The 23,185-nt window shown below is 26.7% G+C and overlaps 1 protein-coding gene across 3 annotated transcripts; it reads left to right on the top strand.

Annotated features, from left to right (window-relative positions):
- Window positions 1-6,201: 6,201 nt before the first annotated feature.
- LOC114131651 (insulin receptor substrate 1-like) lies at window positions 6,202-20,328 on the top strand. 3 transcript variants are annotated; one of them, XM_027996922.2, is made up of 14 exons: window positions 6,204-7,305; window positions 11,983-12,197; window positions 12,263-12,471; window positions 12,540-12,688; window positions 12,765-13,014; window positions 13,077-13,163; window positions 14,977-15,133; window positions 15,190-15,350; window positions 15,494-15,594; window positions 15,874-15,955; window positions 16,019-16,135; window positions 16,987-17,260; window positions 17,329-17,829; window positions 18,036-20,328. In XM_027996922.2, exons 2-14 carry the CDS (start codon window positions 11,995-11,997, stop codon window positions 18,415-18,417), a joined length of 2,673 nt encoding a protein of 890 aa, XP_027852723.1. In that variant the 5' UTR covers window positions 6,204-7,305; window positions 11,983-11,994; the 3' UTR covers window positions 18,418-20,328. The 3 variants fall into 3 exon arrangements, with proteins under 3 accessions (XP_027852727.1, XP_027852723.1, XP_027852722.1); XM_027996921.2 differs by having other exon boundaries at window positions 6,204-7,309; XM_027996926.2 differs by lacking the exon at window positions 13,077-13,163 and having other exon boundaries at window positions 6,202-7,309.
- The last annotated feature ends 2,857 nt before the right edge of the window (window positions 20,329-23,185 follow it).

Below are 23,185 nucleotides of genomic sequence, written 5' to 3'. Positions count from 1 at the left end.
ATAGTACTTATCAATAGGTAAAGTAACAATGGCTAACGGGTTAATTGTTAATATAGTGATGATCTTTGCAACATACTTTGTCTAAAAGTAAATATAACATTATACAGTAAAAAATAATAACTAATAATGCTACTCTTAAGTTTTAAGTTATAAGAAAATCATAACTATATAGCCTATAGGTCTGTAAGTACCTACTAATTATTATACATCTTCATGATAAAAAAGTTTAACATTTAATTTTATTTGCCAATTAATTTATTTTAAAATTTATTAAATTTATTCAAAATTCAAAACATTATTAATTTAGATATTTAAAAATAAATTGTAATATACTATATTATACATTAGTACATTACTACATTACTATGTTAACTTCCCTAATAGACATTACTGTACTAGTAATTATTAATTATTAAATTACTTATTAGTCAATACTAATTATAGTAATTAGTACGACCACTGGACTGGTTTGACTTTTAATACGAAATCTAGTGTACCCATTAACAATTGTACAAATTTTAACTAATAACTATGAATAATATTGATAATGTCGTCAATTATTATTTATTACTAATAAATGATAGAAATGATAATCACCTAGTCTTTTATTTAAATAACTTATTTCGTGTCAGTGGAGGATTTAACGTCTTTAGGGGACACGAGGGGTCTTGACTCCCTTCTTCATTGACCTAAGTTACGTTTTATTAATTCAATAGTAAATATAGGTAAGTTATTGAGTGTGTGACAAAATTATATTTTTACCTCGTAACCATGAGTAACTACTACTGTTTCCTTCCCACCCCAAAAAAATCCTGGATTCACCACTGATCTATGATCATTTTGGATGATTCCTATCTTTAAAACATTTCATATATATATATACTGATGAAACATAATAACTGTATCCTGCCAAGATTATGTCACAAGTAGTTAAAGGACTAAGGTTAAAAAATCACTTATACAAGATTAACTAGGACAATCAATTGTGGGAAAATAAAACTAGTTTAGATCTTGACAAGGAACTTTTTATCATAAAATCTCCCGAAGTCATCCCTCTCGTTAAACAAATACTAGTATACAGTATAGCAGATAACAGCAAATTATAAACTAAAAAATACTACTAACAGTAAATTAAGTAAAATATCTTTTAAAGTATCTGCACTACTAACAACAGATTGCGATGTATAAAAATGTTTATAAAAAAATATCTTTAACTAACCTATAGACTAACTTATCACTCTTAGCTTTCATCTTAATCACAAGCGAATAATAACCAACTTAAATTGCACACCCTTAGACTACTATTAAAATTAAAACCTTCCCTATTAAATAAATAACTTACACTAGGTACATACAAATTATAATAATTTAACCTGCGAAATTCAGCCCTGTAGTGTGGCAAATCTCGCTTATGCCAAAACTCCTTAATAGGCGTTACAGTTTATTCGCTTCCATCATATAACTATGTCAACATAGAATTACAATATATTAGTATAATACCTATAATTAATACAAATCTTCATAAAGACTTATAAATATTATAACTATTCTAAACTAAATTATTAAAATATGACACTTTTAATTTCTTAGGAAATTAAACACTCATAGCAACATGCTAATAAAATATTTAAAAACAATTATTACCATTTATAAACATGAAATTCTACTTCTTTATAGAATAGTCCACAAAAGAATGAAAATAAATCGTCCCAGAAGCCAGAAATCTACTCAAATGGTAAATAATAATTCTTAAGTTGGGTGGTTCTACCGTGTAGTTTTCATTAAAATGTGAAGTTATAATGTACATTGTACAAGAGTATATTATCTTACTTGTGAATAATTCAATTTATGTCATCACACGTCTTATTATTACCACATAAGTGATTTTATTATTTAATATGTATGTTGCATTTTGAGCAGCTATAATTTGTTTAACAAACGATGTTAAATTTTATTTCATATTAGTATGAAATGTATTACTAAATACAGAACTAAATTACATAATATTAAGTATAATTATATAATGAATTAGTTATAACTCATAAGTCTTAAAGTCTCATAATGTAATTTAAATAAGAATAAGTACTAAGTATTTTTTATTTGTACACAGTATACCAATCTATAAAGCAACATATTTTTAGAATGGGTAAAAAAATTGTTGTTCATATAGCTGCAGTAGTATAGCACATGATTAGAAATCAAATCTCTGAATCAATTTATATGATATAGTTTATTTTAAAGAATATTAACGTCTTCAATTGTCTTGATAACTTAATATAGATAGTTGTTAATGTAATGCTACATTATAAAGAAAATCAATCGACGACATTTAAACATTTTTGAGAAAATGCAAATGGTACGGTTTCAACCAGTCTTTGTTCATAATTGAATGCGATTACTGATCAGCTATTACTACTTTCAAATTTAATATCGCAATACACTAGAATCTTGCATCAGTTTCTCTACTCAGTATTTTTTACTTGTTTTATGTAAGTATGTAACAATTCAATTTTAACATACAAAAATGCGAGGAAAGTGACAAAAATTATCCAAGGGATTGATAATTTTTTAATGGATTACTTTATTTAGCATATTATAGTGATTTTATAAAAAGTGTGAAAATAAATAAATATAATATAATGATGATGTGAAATTAAATTTAAATTGTTGTATTATAGTACCTTGTAAGGTATTAATTAATAGACAACATTGTAAATGAAAAAAAATTATTAAAAAATAAAAATATAAGCCTAGATATTACAACATTGTTTATATTATATCGTATGAATATGAATATAACGTACAAACAATTATGCAAAGAAAGACTGTAACAGATATAAAAACATGGTTTTTACTAATTGAATATGTTAGCGTCATTGTTGCTTCATACTTGTTTCATGCTTGTTGTTTAGTAGGTAATCAAAATGTAAATATTCTAAATATTTGGCTAAATTAAGTAACTTAAATGTACAGTCATAGTTTAAATCGATTTTGTTTACTTCCAAGTCTTAACAGCTCTTATCATAACGGAAAAAACAGTGAGTTTTATTAAACGTGACTATCGTTTAGAATTTTTTAAACATATGTACAGTAAATTCTATAGGTTAGGTATATGATGTTTTGATAATAAAATGGTAAATTTCGATGTACGATGTATTATACAATCATTAAAATTGTATGTTACAAAAATTATGGGATAATATTTCATACATGAATTTAATGTGTAAGCCCATAATGTTTTAATGTTAAATTTAAATACACACAATTAGGAATCTAATCGGGTGTGTAATTTACGACGTAATAAGTATGTACTATGTATCTAACTAGGATCTGCAGTAGTATTTCAGACTTTCGGAATTACCTATGCGACATACACACTGACCGAGTCGTCGACGATCAGCTATATAAAGCAATATCCAAGTACTTAGCTTTCGAGAAATTCATCCACAACAAACAATAACAATAACAATATAGACTACGACAATAGGATACGTTTTGAAGGCAATAATACTGCACATAAATATGGTTACGATGAATGAGTGATAGACGAGATAAAATGAGTAGGTACTAAATCATATGGTATTATAATATTATTCGTAAAATATCGATATATGCAAATTATTATTAATAATTTACGCACTTAATAGTTATTAGAACATATTTAGTGATTAAAATTTTAGTATTTTGCAGTGACGTAACTGTGTAAAAACTAGGTAGGGAACAAAATAATTCAATTACCAAAATCGAAACCATAAACAAATCGTTTGTTTTTACACTAAGATACGTTTTGTGTTATAAATTAAAGAAACAAATCGTACCTATAGCGTACAAAACATTTGATGGAGGCGTTGCGGAAGTAATGCGAAAGCTGCTCCCGCGGCGCTGTCGGTTCAAATAGAAAAAAGCATATAAAATATTTAACATAAATATTAATATATTAACTTAATTTAAACATATAACCCATATAATTAAATAATATTAAGTACTTAAAAGTCCTTTAAAAAAAGTGCTAAAATTTTTTTGAAAAAAATAATAATATGATAATCATGTAATTATTATTCATGAAATAATATTATTATGGGTTATTTTTGTAACTCAGATAATGCAATAATGTTGTTAATACGTCAACATTTTATACTACAGGAGAAACGTGAAATAAATTTACTTTATGCAATAATTTTAAGAACAATTTTTTTTATCTTGTATGTGAATATTATGTATAGGTATACGCATTCTTTCTTTATTTTAAAAGATTTTAAAATTTCTACTGTTGACATATGTTTTGTAGGGGGAAACCTAGAAAAAAACCTCTGCCCCTTAAAAAATTTCAAGAAATTGAGGTAATGCCCCTCAAAATTACCTAACCGATATTGTGTATAATATAATATGTAGTATACTGCGTAGTATGTAAGATATAGGCTTCCTATAATGGGCCGACGTGCAGGCGACGGCGGACGGGGTGCAGGACGACGAGCGTATTCTGCAGCAGTGCAGACTATGTTATAATAAATAATAATAATAATATGAGTATACGGTGATATAGGTCGATTGGGCGAGAGAAGGGTAGAAAGACCCTTTTAAAACCATAAACAAGGGCGTAAAGCGCGTAAACGTATGTGTATGTTCGTATCATATTTGGTATTTACAATATACCGTGCAGGCGGCCTTACGGTCATCACGTGGTGCGTATAGTAGTGGATGTGATGGTGTCGAGAGTGGAAAAAAGTCGATAGTTTCCCCGCAATCCTTCAGCGTCGGTGACGAGGTGGTTGGTGGTGGGTGGTGGTAAGGGTGAGGCCGCGCGCGCGCATAAACACACATACACACACAGATTAACACAGTCTCCCGACCGTCCAACCTCGTGTACGCGCTGAATGGAGTTTTGTCTGGCCCACCGTTACGCCAACCTAGTTTTACACGTATATAGTCTGCGTTATCGATTTTACGAGGGCGTCAAAACAACGCAACGTGATTCCAACGTGGAATTCTACCCCGCGCATTTACGTGCGCATATACGCGCGTGTAAATACGCGTAGGTACGTCCTTATAAATATACAAACTTACGTTCGCCGTCCGCCCACACACCCACCCGGACGACTGACGCACATATCATATAATACCTCTATTGCATATTTACACGGCATTGTGCGTACTGCGTATATGTCATAACTCATACACATATATATATATAGTATGTTATGTACATAAAAAAAAAAAGATAATTATTGTAATATGCGTATGTATTGTATGATGTGCGAGTACGACTTACATACGCACATGCGACGCACGTAGTTACGGTATAATAATATGTAGACTATAATATTATAGGTAGTATTATCTCGGACGATAGGTGTGTATGTGTCATAATGAGTACACACTAAATGACGCGATTTACCATATTAACATAATAATATTATTATTAAATCGTACATTATACAATAACTTCCTAATTGCGGTATAATATTATATTGTAATATAATAATTTATAAAATAGGTCGTACAATAATTTGTTTAGTTATATTGTTTACTACGAGCACGCAGGAACGAGAATCGACGAATCGGCAACATTACAGACGATACTATATAGCGTACCGTGTCTGTTGTTGTTGTTGTTGTTGATATTAAAACTTGAAATTATTATTGTTTTGTAATAAATAATTGCTATTTTATTAAACCAGAGCGTAAACGAACATAACAATATTATAATAAAACGTATACGACGAGCGGTCGCGGAAAAATTCGAGGTAAAGGTTATTGGAGGTTTCGTTATGTTTTCAGGGAGGGAGGTTATATTATTCTGAGTATAATATTATGGAGACGTATTAAAAATGAAAGACGGTCAAGTAAAACAGCCGCTACAGCTAACATAATAATATTATGATGGTTTACTAATTCGTTCATGTATACTTAATACCAATATATATATATATAAAACTATAGGTAGTATACATATATGGCAGTAACGCGGATATAATATCGTTATTGATTATGTATAAATATATAATTAATCCATAATAATATACATCGTACTGATATATAAGCGTATGTTGTTGTACCGTCAGTTGTGTCGCGGAAGAACAACACGACGATGATAATGATAATGATAATAATAATAATAACAATATTATTATTATAACGATCGATATTTATTTATTATTATTTTTTGTATTTTTTTGTGAAAGAGAGAACAGTGCAGCTGACTGCGCAGTAGACCGACAGAGCGAAAAACACACGACGCGGCCACGCCGCTATGGGAAAAATGTTGTTTTCGTTGTAATGTTGTTGTTGTTTGCACGGTTCAACGGTCAACATGACCCGCGCGCTGAGAAGGCGGGGATTTGAGCGCATGCGCGCCACTTGTTTACATCTATAGGAATACGCGCTGATTAATCGTCACACAAACACACACATATACGCACACACCGAATAACAACACACAGTGGTGGCGCTTACGTATCCACATGACTTTTCCGCGGAAAATGTTTTCCATTAACAATAACGACACGGTGAATACAGTAGTAGTAACAGTGGCAATAACCGCGTCCTCGAAATCGTCTATTCCGTCGGTGTGTTTCTTGCGCGTCGCAGTCGTCGTAGTTGTTGTTGTTGTTGTTGTTGTTGTTGTTATTATCGTCGTGGTCGTCGACGTGCCGCCGCCGTCGCAGTGGTCAGTGACAGAAAGGGTTTTCGCCGATTTCCAATGCGCCCCGTCGGCCGCCGCCGTCGCCGCAGCAGCAGCATGTTCCGAATTATCGTGCTAAACGCCACTGCCGCCGTCGCACCGTGTTTTGCCCGCAGTGTTCGTTGTTGTTGAAACGATATCGTCTCGTACGCGCGTGCTGTCGTATCGTTTTCCTCTCATTTATCGTCGTTTTCGACGCCCTCGTGCGCCGCGCGCCGTGTATGGATATATATTATTATAATTAATTTTTTTTTTTTTATTTTTTTTTTTTTACACGGGAAACAACACGACCGGTACAGATTAATAATTCATACCGACATACCTAGTGTAATATTATATTTATATACATTTTGTTCGTACGCGATACGCGAACCGTTCGTATAAAATACGCGATATCGCGTTGTGATTTAGCTACTGCGACACACGTTTTCGTGGCCGTTTGAGAAACGGCGTGTGCGCGAAAATCGTAATATTATTATTATTATTATTATTATTATTGTCGTATAGTGCTATGTGTGGCCACGTCGGTTCTAGTCGGTTCGCTTGCGGTACGATATTATAGTTCGGAACGCGAACCCAGTTTTCGAGTCCGCACACACGCGAAAGGGAATACCAGACGAGAAGTAGGTATGTTACTTATTGCGTGTTATTTTTATTGCGAGCAATTGTGTAAAAGAATGAAAAAAAAAACGGACGGATAATAACGTAAACAGTGCATGCCCTTGACATAACTGCCCGTTCTTGAATGGATAGGTATTATAGGTGTAGTGTATGGTGTACCAACACCTATGCCTATTATTCCCATACCACTTACTAGGCTCATGTTTATAATAACAATAACAATGTCGTTTTATAGACTTGGATTTTAATACGTTGTTTTTATTATTGTTGTCTTGTCCATGTCGTTTGACACTATGTCGTCTCGCGAGACGTAACTGTGCGAAAATCTGATCTTTTTTCTGTATTTTTCCCCTACTCCATAGGTGTAAGGGTACGTTTTGTAGAGAAATAAATTTAAGTTTTTGAATAGTGTTATATCTATCTTATAAGAAACATTAAACTCGATGGTGGTTAAAAATCGTACCTGTAGGATTGTTGCCGTTTATTGGTTAATGCTGCTATCGGTCGTAGTAATACGCTCCTCGTCAATTATTATTAATATTTGACTTTACTTAGCTGATAATAAACCGTTTGCCTAACTTATTGCAATGAATTTTCACCTGTAGGAATACAATTTTATATTAATTTTTAATGTGAAATTTAGGTGTCCACAATCCAATTAATGTAACATTATCATAGATTGTATGCATTTGACAATGTTGACCTCTACAACATTAATGAAGTAAATTAAAATATTTTTTGCTAATCATTTTAACTGAAGTTAATAAAAAAATATTAACAATTGTAATGTGCAATTTAAAAATCTGTATAAATCTCTTGCATATATGTGCATTTTAATTTGTATTTTTCTGCTATACTGGTATTCTACCATGGAATAACCTTGATCACAAAATTTCCTTTAAACTACCTATATATAATATATATATATATTTTTTTTTTAGTTATTATTAAATAGTATCTGTTTTATCGTGAAGCTGATAAAAATGTTAATTTTTGGTTTTAAATTGTCTTGAAGTTATTGTAAAACTTAAATATAATGTTTATATTTAACATAGATTATATGTGTTATTACAATTCGTTTTGTCGTAAAAATTAAGTTTTTAAATTAGAAATATTGATATTAATTGTTTTATTTAGAATATTTTGATAATCATTGAGATGTTTCCGAAATAATATCAGTTAAATAATTTGTTTGTTTGTTTTGGTTACTAGAAAATATTTTGAAGTATCTAATAATTATTTTTTAACTAATTTATCAATATGAGTAATATTATACCTATTCACACAAGTTATATTTTGTTTATTCAATACAAATAATATATAATACAGTTTTTATAATACACTAATTAAATATTGTGCAAATGTTATATTTTGATAGTTTTATTACTCCTAAACATTGCATTTAATAAACAGTGAGCACATACCGATCCTTTTTTAAACCATCTACATTATATTATACTTTACCTACCTTTATTTGAGAAATGTAAAATATATTATAAGACCAATTGTTATTTAATTTTTTAAGTATTATAATTCAGATCACTTATTTGTCTATATTAGCATTCGATGGTAGGTATTTCAATGTTACATTTAAATTTTTTTTTTTTAAAACATTTAAGTACTTTTATTCATGTAGTAATTCCATATATTTAATATATTAATGATTTTTCATAATAGGTAAAACTATTAATAGAAGTTACTAATTTATTTTTAAACAGTTAGTTAAAAGTAACTTTTATAATTTAATAATCATTAAAGTAATCATATTTTTTATTGATAACATAATAAGCTTATTGATTTAATTTCTTATTATTTCTCAACTTGGTGTCAACAAAGTAATATACAAGAATATAGGTACTTAGGTTTATTATAGTATTTTATTTTTATACAAATAGGTAAACAATTATTCTCCTCATTGTTTGTAGTCTTACACTGTTATTACATTCAGACTTAAACCAAATGGATTATCATTATTATCATGCAATTATTGAAATATCAGTTTCTGGCTTATAACTCAATAAAAATATTACAATATTTTTGTATTTGTGTACTTACATTGATATTAAATAATAATAGGTATTTAAAAGTAATTCAGATATTAGGTATTTATAATTAATAATAATTAATTTCAATGAAGTCCATTTATTCTTAAGTAGTGCATGTAAGTGTATTATTTGATATTAGTTATCATTATAAAATTGTGTAGATTAAACTGATAAAAATAAAAACCAAAAACATTTATTATTATTACAAAAAATTATTCTTGAATAAAAGTATATACCTACTAAATAAATCAATATTGTTCATGTTTAATACTTTTTATAGCAAATATATGTGTATGATTTTATTATTATATTCATAAATCGTATTATTTCCATAATAAATTCTTAGAAAATACTTTCTTACTAAGTGAATTATAGAGATAATGTGTTTAAATATTTAATGTACAATATTAATTAAGAATTCATTATTATTTTTGGTTCCATGATAAAATGTTGCTACTTACAGAGTGACACAAACATTTTGCGATTTTGGAATATTTCAAATAAACTAGTTTTGGTAAATTTCTATCTATTATTTTTTTATCCATCGCGAGCTTCCTCACAAACCCTATCATAAAAAATCTGATAGTTATTCAAATGCAAAATTTAGATTGTGCAACCATCAATACAAAATTGACTAAATAAACAGTAGATACAACAGATATGATCACCTCATTATTAAAGTAAAAACAATACTGTACTATCATTACTGCAGGTTTCCATATCGCCAAGGTATTTAATCAGGTATGGCATAATTTTTTAAATAAAAAAAATCTTACGTTTTGCTTTTTTCTTACTCTTTAATATTACCTCAATAACCAAATTTTTTCTCTGCCACTTTTACAATACAAGTCAAGAGTTCTTAAAAGCGCTGTCACAGTCTGTCATTTTCTATATTTGTTATAATGTTTCTACCCGTATGTCTTTCTTTTGTATCTTAATAGGCTGACGATAAAACAATCTCTCAGTTCTTAAAAATTTGATTATATCTAATCATCTTCAATATTATCTTTCTCATATTGAATTCTGGTAATGAGTGAAAGGTAAAAATTAATGAAAGCATTTTCAGTCATATCACTTTAAAACAAAATTGTTCTCTAGTTATACTTAATATATAAATGTCAGTCTAATACACTACAATTTAATCTGATGTTTACTTCAATAAAAATTTGATTCTAGCCCCCATAACCATTTATAACACTTAACATAAGCTACATACTCGTAATTTTTTTTTTTTAAATATTTTATACTTAATATTATTTAATTCACTCTGTTCTAAACCACTAAAAAATATTTAAAACTAATTTAGGTAGATGTTAAGTGAATTAATAATCAAACTTATAAATAGAATTCAAATAAATCAAAACAAATTTGTTTATACAAAAACAAAAGTCACTCAATCAAACATTATCATAATTCATTTTCTGATCGTCCTTTTATTCCAGAAATAACTTAGTCAATACTTTATAATCTGACAAAAAAACTAAAATATAATTTACAATTTTCTGGCCACCTAGTTAGATCCTATAACATTATTGGAGTGTCATCAGTGAGTAACTTCTAGATTCCAAACTAGACTTAATTCTAAACTCACTTAAGCTATTATATATTTTTAGATACTTTTAAGTAACATATCACATTGTAGTTAAATGTTATTGAATTAGGTACCAATTATTGTTTTTATTGATATTCTTAAATTTGTATTTATCAAAAAAACCGTGAAACTAAATTACCTAGTAATTTAATTTATCCTTTTTTAATGTTTGATAATAAATAATTTATTCATATTGATAATAGTATTGAAGTTAATAAGATTATTTTATAATAGTATAATTTATATTATCATTCTACATATACCTACTCTATAAAACTGAAAATATTCTGTCATTATAATAATAGGTATCATAAAACTAATGATATATATTTTTAAAAACTTTAAATGCTATAAATTGTTCAAAATCAGTTAATATTATTAAATATACTAAATAAATAAAATATAATTTTAGTTTACAATTAACTTTTAGATTTGGATTATTAATTCAATGATCAAAATAAAAAGTATGTAAATGGTCAAAAGTACCTTGAGTGACCAAGCGTGTTAAATTTTTTATGTGTAAGATCATTAATTAGACTTCTGGTGGCTTAAAGAAATTCTTTTGATTTGTTTCATATTTATTTTTGTATGTATCTATTATTGTCTTACAGTTTATAACTTGAAAATTAATTGCTGTTTTTAATATCTTATTTTTTCGCGAATTTCCCATTTCTAACATTTATTGTTGTTTGTTTTGTTAGTGATAAGAATTTTATAATATCCCAAAATAGTAAATACTAAATATATACCTCGTTATGTACTTATCTTTTATTTTTATTTGTTGACCTGTAGAATGCAATCAGTAGTTAAAATTTATTTCCATTCATTTTTAATATTTCATTTATCTAAATTTAATGCATTAATATTTTTCTTTAACCTAGACACTTCATTTTTTTTACCTATACTAGTATATTTAAATAACTCAATAATGTGTTTTATGGTATTATTTTTTAAATATTGTTTCTTATATTATATTTTATTAATTTACTTTTTACATTAATTAATATTGTACCTAACAATTTTTATTTTATTTTTATTTTCAGAAATTACTTAAAATGAGCTTGTTACTGGCCCAATTTACTGACTCACCCAAGCCTAAAAATGCTATGGCTGGTGTTGTTAAAATTGGTTATTTAAAAAAAAATAAGAGTATGAGAAAAAAATTTTTTGTACTCAGAGAAGAAACTGCAGGTGGACCTGCACGTCTTGAATATTATGATACTGAAAAAAAATGGAGAAACAATGCATTACCTAAAAAGTATAATTTAACTGTTAGATTATTTGATGTTTTATTTACTTTAATTGTAAATGGTTTTATTATAGAGTAATTGTATTAAAGTCATGCTTCAATATTGACAAACGTGTAGATGCACGTACTAAAAAGACAATATTATGTTTGTATACCAAGGAAAGTTCTTTTTGTATACTATTCGATTGTGACAAAGAACTTGATGAGTGGTTGGACCTAATGTTGGTTTTACGACGTGCTTCTAAAGATTTTGGACCGGTTGATTCACTCAAAGAACCTTTCGGTATTTAATTGTATAGATTTTTATTATTTTTTAATGTATTAATTTGTTATAATTACACACTTTCACAGAGCATATTTGGCACATTTCTATATTAAAAAAGGAGTTGGGAATGAATGCAAATTTAATTGGTATGACTGGGCTTTGTTTATGTGATAAAAAAGTGAGCATAATGAAGTATCCAACTAAATCAAAAGAACAAAAAACTATGGATATTATGGTATTTATAAATATTAATTTATGTTTTTCCTATTATCAAGTCATTAATAAAATTTTATATTTTTATTTTATTACAGTTGTCAAGTATTCGTCGTTGTGGAGCGTTGGGTACTTTTTTTTATATGGAAGTAGGACAAAGTTCTCCATTTGGTTCTGGTCATATATGGATGGATACATGGAACAATGATGTAGCAGCTAGTGTTCATGAAACTATAATGGGTGCATCAAGTCGAAATCATGATTCTAGATTTAGAATGAGATCATCATCATTTAATGAAGGATCACGATTAATAAACTGTCCTTCAAGACAACGTTCTAGTTTTTATGGTATGCTTTTTAGAGAGTTGAACAAAGTTTCTGTTATTAACTACTCAAAAATAACATTTTAGATGAGAATCACCCTGGGCTTCGGTATAAAAATAATAGTCAAAGTTCCTCAACTTTAAATAATGGCAATGTTGATTTAGCTCGTACAGGTAATTTAATTTACGGTATCAGTAACTTGAATTTTTATGTCAAAACCTTTTATGTAAATCAGTTAAAAATTTTATATTTTTGTTTTTTATATGATATCAAATTTAAAAAAAATTATTATTTTTTATTCTGATTTTATGTATTCTGATAATCAATGAAATATCAATTACTGTTTAAAAACTAAAAGAAAAGTTTTATTTTTCTTCTATTCAATAAACATTAATCATTTAAAATGATTCATTTTATTTCTTATATATTTTGTTTTTAATAAAAATAATTATAATATATTATTATTAAGGTTTATAAAATATATATATATATATATAAATAAATAAATTATTTTTAGATTTTGATCAATAGCTCAATTGTGATTTTGTATTATCACTTTTTTTTTTTTTTGTTTTATTTTAAAATTTCCCAACTTTTTCAAATGTGTTCTATAATAGTTGATAAAAGAATCTACATTATTTATTTTAGGTACATTACAACTGCAATATTTCTTGTTAAAAAATAAAATAACAAAACTAAAACTAAATAAAAAATAAATTCTGGTGAGGTTGAGTATTCAAATATCTTAAATGTATTTCATTAGAGATTAATTGTTTACTGTGGTGCCGATATGTATTTAATTTTATAAGGTGAAAAATAATAATTTATAACCAGTAACCACTACCCATAAAGTTAGAGCAAGTTGCCATCATTTAAATTTTTTTAATAGAGATAGTGAAAAATAGTAACGGGCCCCTTTGTTATATTAAAAATTCATCCATCACAAAGCCACATAATTAGTTTATTTCTTAGATTTTTGAACTTAGAGTGTTAATCCAATTTAGTTAAATACATCAGCAAACCTTCCCATAAAAGTACATATTTGGCACCACTAATTGTTTATAGTATTTTTAATTATCACTTAACATCGTATACCATATTTTTAATACTTGGTATCATACTAATTGAAGAATCATTCAAAATATTAATATTTACACTTTTTATTTTTTTTATTTTTAAATTAATCAAAAATTATGATTATTTGTAAGCTGAACATTAGTATTTAGGTGATTTATGATTTTTTTATTTTATTTTAATTCAAAATCAAAAATCATAGATACTTAAAATTTTAATATTTAAAAATATTAAAGGTACATAGTTAAAAATTTTTTTGATATTCAATCTGTAGAGTTAAGTCTTGAAAAATGAATACAACATTTCTCAAGATTCCTCATTAGTAGTGAATATTAAAACCAAAAATATATAAATAAAAATTTTATTAATTTTAAGGTCAAAATTGGACAAAAATATTTTTCTCGAGGATTTAAAACTTTTACATGTGTTCTTATATTTTTATAGAAAAGTCAATTTTTTCAAAACATTTTAAATAATTTTATACTATTATCTAATTGTACTATGAACCTGTATTGACCCAATTATTAATAACAATTTACTATATAAATATATATATATTTATAATTTTATTAAATATTAATAAAATAATAAATATTATGTCTTTGGCAAGAATATTTCAATATATTAATTTTATACTTATTATATTCAATGATTTATCATTGAATTCAAATTTAACACATACTTAATAATGACATATTCTTCTATAGCAATATATTATTCGACACCTAATAAGCCTAATGTAGCAAAGTGGTTATTTATTTTTACCTTTTAAATTTTAAATTTTTTGAGATGGTTATATTATTTTTTTTATTTTTTATTGAAATTATTAGTATTAAAATTAGTTTATACCTAGTAAATATTGTGCAATTTTTTGTTTAAATTAAATTAACTAGTTAAATTATTTATTTTCAGGATCAGTTAGAGAACGTTGTGATAGTATGCCATTGCGACCTCGTACTATTAGTGAAAACACAACTTCATCAACACGTTCTTTTAATGGAATTTTATCCCCTAAACAAACTTTCCACAAAGGTTGTAACTGTGTTTCTGCCTCTTCATCATTATCAGCGTATGTTACTTACTATTGACTCAAATTAAAAAATATATAAATAATAATTTATTTAGGTTTAACGATTCTAACTTGAGTACCTGGGATTCATCTTTTTCAAAATCTATGGACACCACTGATGGAATCTCTTCCTTTTACACGAGCCTTAATGACCATCGGGCTGCCATACTTGAGGAAAAACAAGAAGATTTTATTCCATATACTCCATTAGACAAAGGTATTTTTGATGGTTTAATTTATTATGTATAAACTTATAATCAATATTATAAATAAATTAATATTAACATGTATAATAAATTAATAAATAATAATTATTTTATTTTATAATACTTTTATGGTTTTTTTTTTTTTTTTTTGTAGAAGAAGATTCTTTGAAACAAACAAGTGACAGTAATGTTAATAATAATATTAACTTGATTAACAACAATATTGTTGGTAATAAATCCAGTTCCTCTTCCCAGGTTAGTTTTTTTTTTTTTTTTTATTAAATGATAACTTATATTAATAATGATAGCTATCATCCATCAAAACATTTATTTTTTAAATTATAATATCAAAACATGTTATATATAATAAATTCTCATTTATCTTTTATTATTTTTATTATTGTACACAATTGTAAGAATGATAAAAGTTAATAAGTTAAATATTTATTTATAATTATACTTTTAGTTAGATAATTAATTTTTAACTAGATTACATAGTATTATTTATTAATGTTTTAATTTTAATATAAATAGGCGGGTTCTTGTTGTGACTCAAACAGTCCATATGGCTCACCCATCAATGTAGATGATACATACACTCTTTTAAACCCTTCTGGTTAGTAAAATTTATTATTTATATAATTTGTTCAAATTACTTTCAATAATTTATAATCATTAGGTACGTCAGGAACGTCTCCACCACCAGACGGATACCTTCCAATGAAACCAGGATATACTTTTTCTAGTAACTGTGTAAATGTTATGCCATTGGATGGACACAGTAATTCTAAACAAGGTAATTTTTATTTATTAATAACTACTAATTTTAAAACAATTAAAAAAAATAAAAACTATTATGATGAAATATGTTAGACTAAAAATTTATTAATATAAATATTTAAATTTTTCTATAATCAATTTTTCAAAATCTCAAGAATCGACTTGGGAAATAAATGTAATAAATGTAGATAGGGAAAAGGAATATTTCATGCATGTGAATTAGATCACTATAATATACAAGATGGTTATAATAGAAATTTGTGTTCTAAGCATATTGGAGATATCTTACAATTCTTTTGTTATCCCCTCCATTTATTTAATTTACATTTCTGATAAGCTTGCTTATGTATTTATTGGTTAGAAAATTAATTATAGTGAATTCCTACTTAAACAATTTAAAACATTCCATTCCTATTTAATAGAAATAAGTATTAATATTTTTTAAAGATAAATATTGTGCAAGTTAATGTTTCAATAATAAAAATATTAATGTTTTGAATATTTTAATATTATGTGTGACTGTTAGTGTGTTAAATAGTTATATTTCATAATAAAACTAAATAAGATTTAAATAATACAGTATTATAGATAATTATTTAAATTATTTTTTTTTCAATATGATGTGTATACAATTTATAGAAGAGAAATGCTAAGTTTTTAGTCATTATTGCTGAATTGATAGTTATTACAAAATTATTTTGATTATCGATCAGTTAATTCAGTACCATACTTGTCTCTCGCTAGTTAAATGTAACTCATTTTTAATTGATTGATTATTTAAATATAATATGTTAAATTTTTACTATACATATTTCTAAGTAAATATAATCAATAAGTTTTCATTTATCATATAATATATTACAATAGAATCTACTGAGATGCCTCAAATGGAATTTGAACCGCCTGAAGGCTATGTCCCTATGGCACCTGTGGGTAGAATGTCGGACTATGTATCTATGGATTGTAAGCAAGGATCTATTGAATCCGGAACACCTTCTACAGACACTCGCTTTTCTGACATACATTTGGATAAAGTTTGTGCATACCTTACTCCATCTGAGGATGAAGGACCTATTGAAAGACCTACTCGAGCTTATTCTGTTGGTTCCAGACCAGATGGCTTAAGAGAAAAAATTGACAAGTATATATTAACAATTAAAAAAATATATAATAATGTATACAAAAATGATTTTTTTTTTTTTTGTTTAGAATTAACGGTGATCGAACAAGAGCTCGTGCATTTTCAGTGGGCAGTCGTGGTCGGTTACCTCCAACCGGTTTGCCTCGGAATGGTTATCAATCTGGTTCGACCAGTATGTCTGAACAAGAAAGTGACACTGGCGATCGTGTAGAAATTGATTTTAGTTGTAATTCAAAATCTCGTCGTCATTATTCAGCAACTTGTCGCACTTTATCTATTCAGCCACCAGCAGATTTATCACCAAGATCATCACCTAAACTTTGTCCTTCTCCTGATCCATCATGTACTCATAGACCAACGGGTCGATCCCCTCCAAAATCTATAGTGTCTTCTGTGGATATTAAAAGAACATTATCTGGAGCTGTTCATGGTATTTCCAGATCACCTCCAACATCTTCACATACATATTTGTCGCCTACACTGGAAAGAGTTTCAGAGGTTCCTGGTATTGAAGTTGTTGATAGTTACATACCAATGAAACCAAGCCAAGGATTAAATTCCTGTGAAAAGTATGATTATCTCTTTATAATTATTTTATAGTAAATTATTAATTGAATTAAATTATATTTTTATAGTGTAATATTATTATATTAAAGCAAAGTTATTTGTATCATTGTTGTTGCTTTTAGTTAAATTATATAATATATGTAGGTTACATATTGTCTATTGTAGTTGTTTTTAAACAATTTTTGCATAAATGTTTTTTGTTCTATAGCACAAATATGGTGGTAGACGAATCAATTAAAAGAAATTATGTAAATGTATGGGAAGCAGCAAGTAGTACATTTCCAATCATGAAAATGATTGGAGGTTTGAATTGGAAAAAAAACAAAAAACGTAATATAGCTCCTGCTTTAGAACAACTTATACCCATGGCTGATGAAGGAATTGATGAAATAGATGGTTATACAACTTTAAGGCCTGGTGTTCATACAATACCAGTACGAGAACAAATCAGTCAGTCTTCTGAAGCAGTGTTAGATGCCATTTGTGATGGACTCGCGGATCTAGTATTCTCAGACCCACCTCCTATTGTCACATATAATTCTCAGAACCACTCTAAGTCAGATAATTCTGTTTCTTCACTGGATGGGTAATTGTATAATTTGTGTTGTAATATAAATAATATTTTAATTTAAATTCTTATTTTGTAAACACTGGTAAAGAGGTTTATCTCAGTGGCAAACAAAAATGTATATAATTTTTTTTTTTGTATAATTTTACTGTCTTGTTCTTTGTATTTGAATTAAATAAATATTAATATTTAGGTAAAAGTATATGTTAATATATTTGGCATCTAAAGTATAACATTTTAGAAGAATTGTATCCAGGGGTAATTTTTCTAACGATATTTCAACTTTAATGGAGAATTTTTATTGTATTTAATGTATTTTATTTTTAGTGAATATGTTACCAATTTAAACCAGTATGAACTGAAACATAATTATAATTTTTGCCTTTTACGCTTTAAGTTTTTAATAAAAAAAAAAAAAAAAAATTGATGAAATATCATATGTTTATTGTTATTTAAAAATAATAAGTTATTAATTTTTTATTTGATGTGTAAAATAGCTAATTTAATCATATTTTAATTAATTATGTTAAAGTAAAATAGTTAAACAAAGTAAAAGCTTGACTAAGATATTGTGTCCATTATGTGGGGAAAATTCAATAGTAAAGAACTTATAAGACTTCCTCCATGTTGGGAAACAATAGAAGTGGTAGGCCAATGATGAATGAATGAATTGAAAATGAATATTAAAAAGGTGTCCTTTTAATAAATGTATAGATTTGATAGAAAGTAGCTGTTGTTAGAGAAATATAATTTTTATAGCTTATCCCTATTATGTTTTAGATAAAGGTAAAGAAAAATAATGAAGGTATGATTGAGTTAAAGTACAGTTATATACTTGATAAAAATTAAATTTTATAAAAGAAATAATGATTACCGATTTGTATAAATATTTATATTATTTTAAGTTACAATTAAATTAAATTATAGTTAAATTTAAATAAGTATGTATTTATACAAACATAAATAAATATATGTAAATATATGCATGCTCGTGTGTATGTATGGCCGTATATTTTTATTCGCAAAAATAAAAACCGACCAGACGTAAATGTATGCAAATAAGACTGAAGAACCACTCTAGGGATATACCTAGTTAAGTACTGTATTTAATTTTAGGTTCTCTATAGGATTTCTTTAATTACAAATTGTCTTGTTTGAGCTGATTTTTAATTGTTAGATAACTATAAATTAAAAATATTTAATAGTTGATAATAATAATAAATTCAATTGGTGTGTGTCTATATATGTGTGTGTATGTGTATTATGTTAATTAAAATATATTAAATTAATTGATAAATAATAACACTGTTTATGGTGTTTTTGGTTGACCTTTAAAAGAATTTGTACCCTACATCACTATTATTTAGAAAATTTTTATTAAATTGTATTATTCTGCATTCTCAATGTTACTTAGTAGTTGATTGTCATTATTATGGATTTATGATAAATAAATATGTCATGTCTTGTGTCACATTTTAGATAAATTAAAATATATTTCAAAAAGTAAAAAAAATAATTGTTTATAGACCATGAGAAAAATTATCTTTCATTGTTATTTTTAAAGAAAAAAAAAAGTAGAAAAAGTATTTTTTCATTATTTATTTTAGCGATATTCTTTATAAAAATAAAGATGTTACATATAAATTAACTATAGAAAAATAGAGAATCATTTTCTTAAAAAAAATTTTAAATTCAAATAATTTTTCTCACCGCCTGTATTTATTATACACTCAGTACTGCCACTATTGTAAGAAGACAAAGTTGTCTGCCCATCTAACTATTAAAATTAAGTTCATGTTTTATAATTTTTGTTTATATCTTAAAGTATAAATATTATATATTGTATAATATTATGATTCTATTAAAGTGTGTTTAGTCTTAAAGCTTAGGTGAAGATATTATTAGTAAATATTAAATTAATATTTATTGTTTACTTTTTGTCTTTATTCATTTATAGATAAATTTTGTTGTAGCAAGTATTAGTTTAAGGGATTTAGTAGGCTATTGTTTGTTTTTTTATTAGACATTTTTTTTTCAGTTTTAGCCTGTAGGAGTTATTGCCAGTTATCATGTACATGAACAACTGTCTTTTTTTATTATTTTGCTCACATTCCTCAATTGTTTTCCTAATATTAATTATTTTGTTTAATGCTAAATTTTGAAAATAGAAAATGTTATTCAAACACACGCCTTTAAAAATTATTTTGTTAAGTTTGACTTTTTCTAAAAACTTATCTTGTGATCAGTGTATTTACTATTTAAATTTATTTATTTATTAGATAAAACAATTGAGAACTATCAATGTTGTAATATTTATTTATTTTGTAACAATACCCTTTAGTGTTGTTCAAAATAGTGAAACAAAAATGTTTTAAACTTATGCAATAAAATACAGTGTACATTTGAATTCAAGACTTATTTGTTATTTACGAATTTTGAAGAATTCAAAAGTATAGTTTATATAATTTCATCCAGTTTGTATTTCATTAGTTAAAATTATAATAAAATTAATATTGGTTGGAATCACGTAAGTATTGAATTTAAGAAGGATTTGCAATTTTTAGAAGCAATTAATTTGTTTATAAATGTAAGTACATACTACAAAATTATCAAAATAAATTATATTAATAATCTGTAATTTTCCATAACCATTCTGTTAAACATTAATTAGTAGTCAAGACCACTGCCAAGGTAATCACTAACCTAATTCTTGATTTAATATTATGGATGTATACATGATGTTAATACCTTGACAATTGTTAGTGTAAGCTTATATTTTAATTATTAATGTAAATGGATAATTATTGTGATACATTATAATATATTACATAATTATATAAGTATATAAGTATATTATATAATCATTTCATTGAATTTTATTGATATAAAATTTTAAAACAAATTATAATAATTATGAGCATTTTAAAATTGTCATATTACCATATTCTATGCCTACAGTGTAATCAAGCACATAGTACTTATTAAAATAACTGATAGAATGGCTAGAAAAAACAAATAACTATAAGAAATAACTATTAGTTGAGAAAAAATGTATGCATTTGGTTGTTTAACAAACCAAGCCAATGTATTCATCATGAACCTTTGATTAATATAGTATCCGGCCATGATTTTACAGTAATTCAAGTTACTCTTTTGCTGTTGATACTTATATAAGGCTATAAATAAATAATAATAGGTCTTTGGGCAAAACTTATTTTACAAAAAACATGCTTGTTTTTTAATTCAGTATCATCGGGACTATTCGGGAGAGTTAAATTATCATGACTAAATTAATTTGTTTATTTGTAAATTGGATTAAAGGTACCTAGTTATTGATTTATCAGCAGCAATCTGGTATTCTACCTAATCCCAGCTGTGAGGATACTTAATAAATTTATCGCTTTTCCTAATTCCTTAAACCAGCGTTTCTTAAACTTTTTTATCCATGGAACTCTTTTTTATGTTCACTTTAATCGTAGAACCCCTACGTTTTTTTTTTTAGATTTTTAGCTACTTATATTAAACTTTCAACAATAAGTTATTATCGCTCAATAGTTAGACTCTGTACTTTGTTTTAATAGTTGTAACGCGTAAAACATTTTACCCTGTTAGTCGCTAATCTTTAGTAAGATTTTTGAACATTTTGAAAAAAGTACTTTAATTTTGCGTAACCCTGAAATGATCTTCGCGGAACCCTAGGATTCCGCGGAACACAGTTTGAGAAACGTTGCCTTAAACAGAGAACGATAGCTAATAGCTTTAGATAGCCTATAAGGTAATAACTAATAATATTATAGTTGCTGGTTAGCCTTAGCCGCGGAGTTAGAAGTTATATTCTTCCTTACTTAACCGTGACCTTAAGTCCTTAAAAATCCTCTAATCCCTATATATGTTGGCGATGTAATAAGATTGTTGACGAAAATAATTCATTTATTGACTATTAATATCAATCGGCAATCAGTTGTAATCCTAGTCCAACGTTTGATTGCGATAGAGACTTAAACACTATTACTTTTGTAGTTTGTATCTTATGTTTACTTTTTATAACCCAATACCCTGCTTCCCTGCACGATGTAAGGAAGATGACTTTCACGTTACTCAGATATATTCTGTGGATATATTATATAATATATATATAATTACGCCACAATTGCTTGAGGGTTAATAGCACAATTATTTGTTATAGACTAATAGACTTATAGTTGTATTATGATAAATCGTAGAAGTGATTCAAATGGTTCAATATTTATAATTTATATAGACTTCGCTGCAAGATCAACCTTTAGTTTTAGGATTTCTAACTTTGATTATTCTTCCATAATTATTACTTAATGCTTATTAACAGACACATAATATTATAATAATATGTGTAGTCTATAATTTAATCTATTCTTTGATAATATTTTCAAAACAAATAAATACAATTAATTACAGCTACTGTACATATTGTATACGATTTAATTAGGTATTCAATTTTTTTTTACTAGTTAGTATCACGAACTAAGATATCTAATCCGTGGTGTTAGCACTAATTTATCATGAAAATGATTAAACAAAATATTTTTCAGGAGGAAAAGTGTCCCGTATTGCTATCTACTTCCATAGCCCCACGGTCCGTGGGCGCCCATTGGGAGGGGCAAGGGGGGGGGCACTTGCCCCCCCCCTGGACAAAAAATATTAAATACTTGTAACTCAATAAATATTACCATAATATAATTATTATCTTTACATTTGAGAATTTTTTATTTTAACCCCCCATAAAATTTTACTTATGGGCGCCCATGCCCACG

This window comes from Aphis gossypii, chromosome 2, assembly GCF_020184175.1.
Source record: "Aphis gossypii isolate Hap1 chromosome 2, ASM2018417v2, whole genome shotgun sequence".
In the NCBI taxonomy this organism is placed as follows: Eukaryota; Metazoa; Arthropoda; class Insecta; order Hemiptera; family Aphididae; genus Aphis; species Aphis gossypii.
This window is presented reverse-complemented; position numbering and strand designations above follow the sequence as displayed.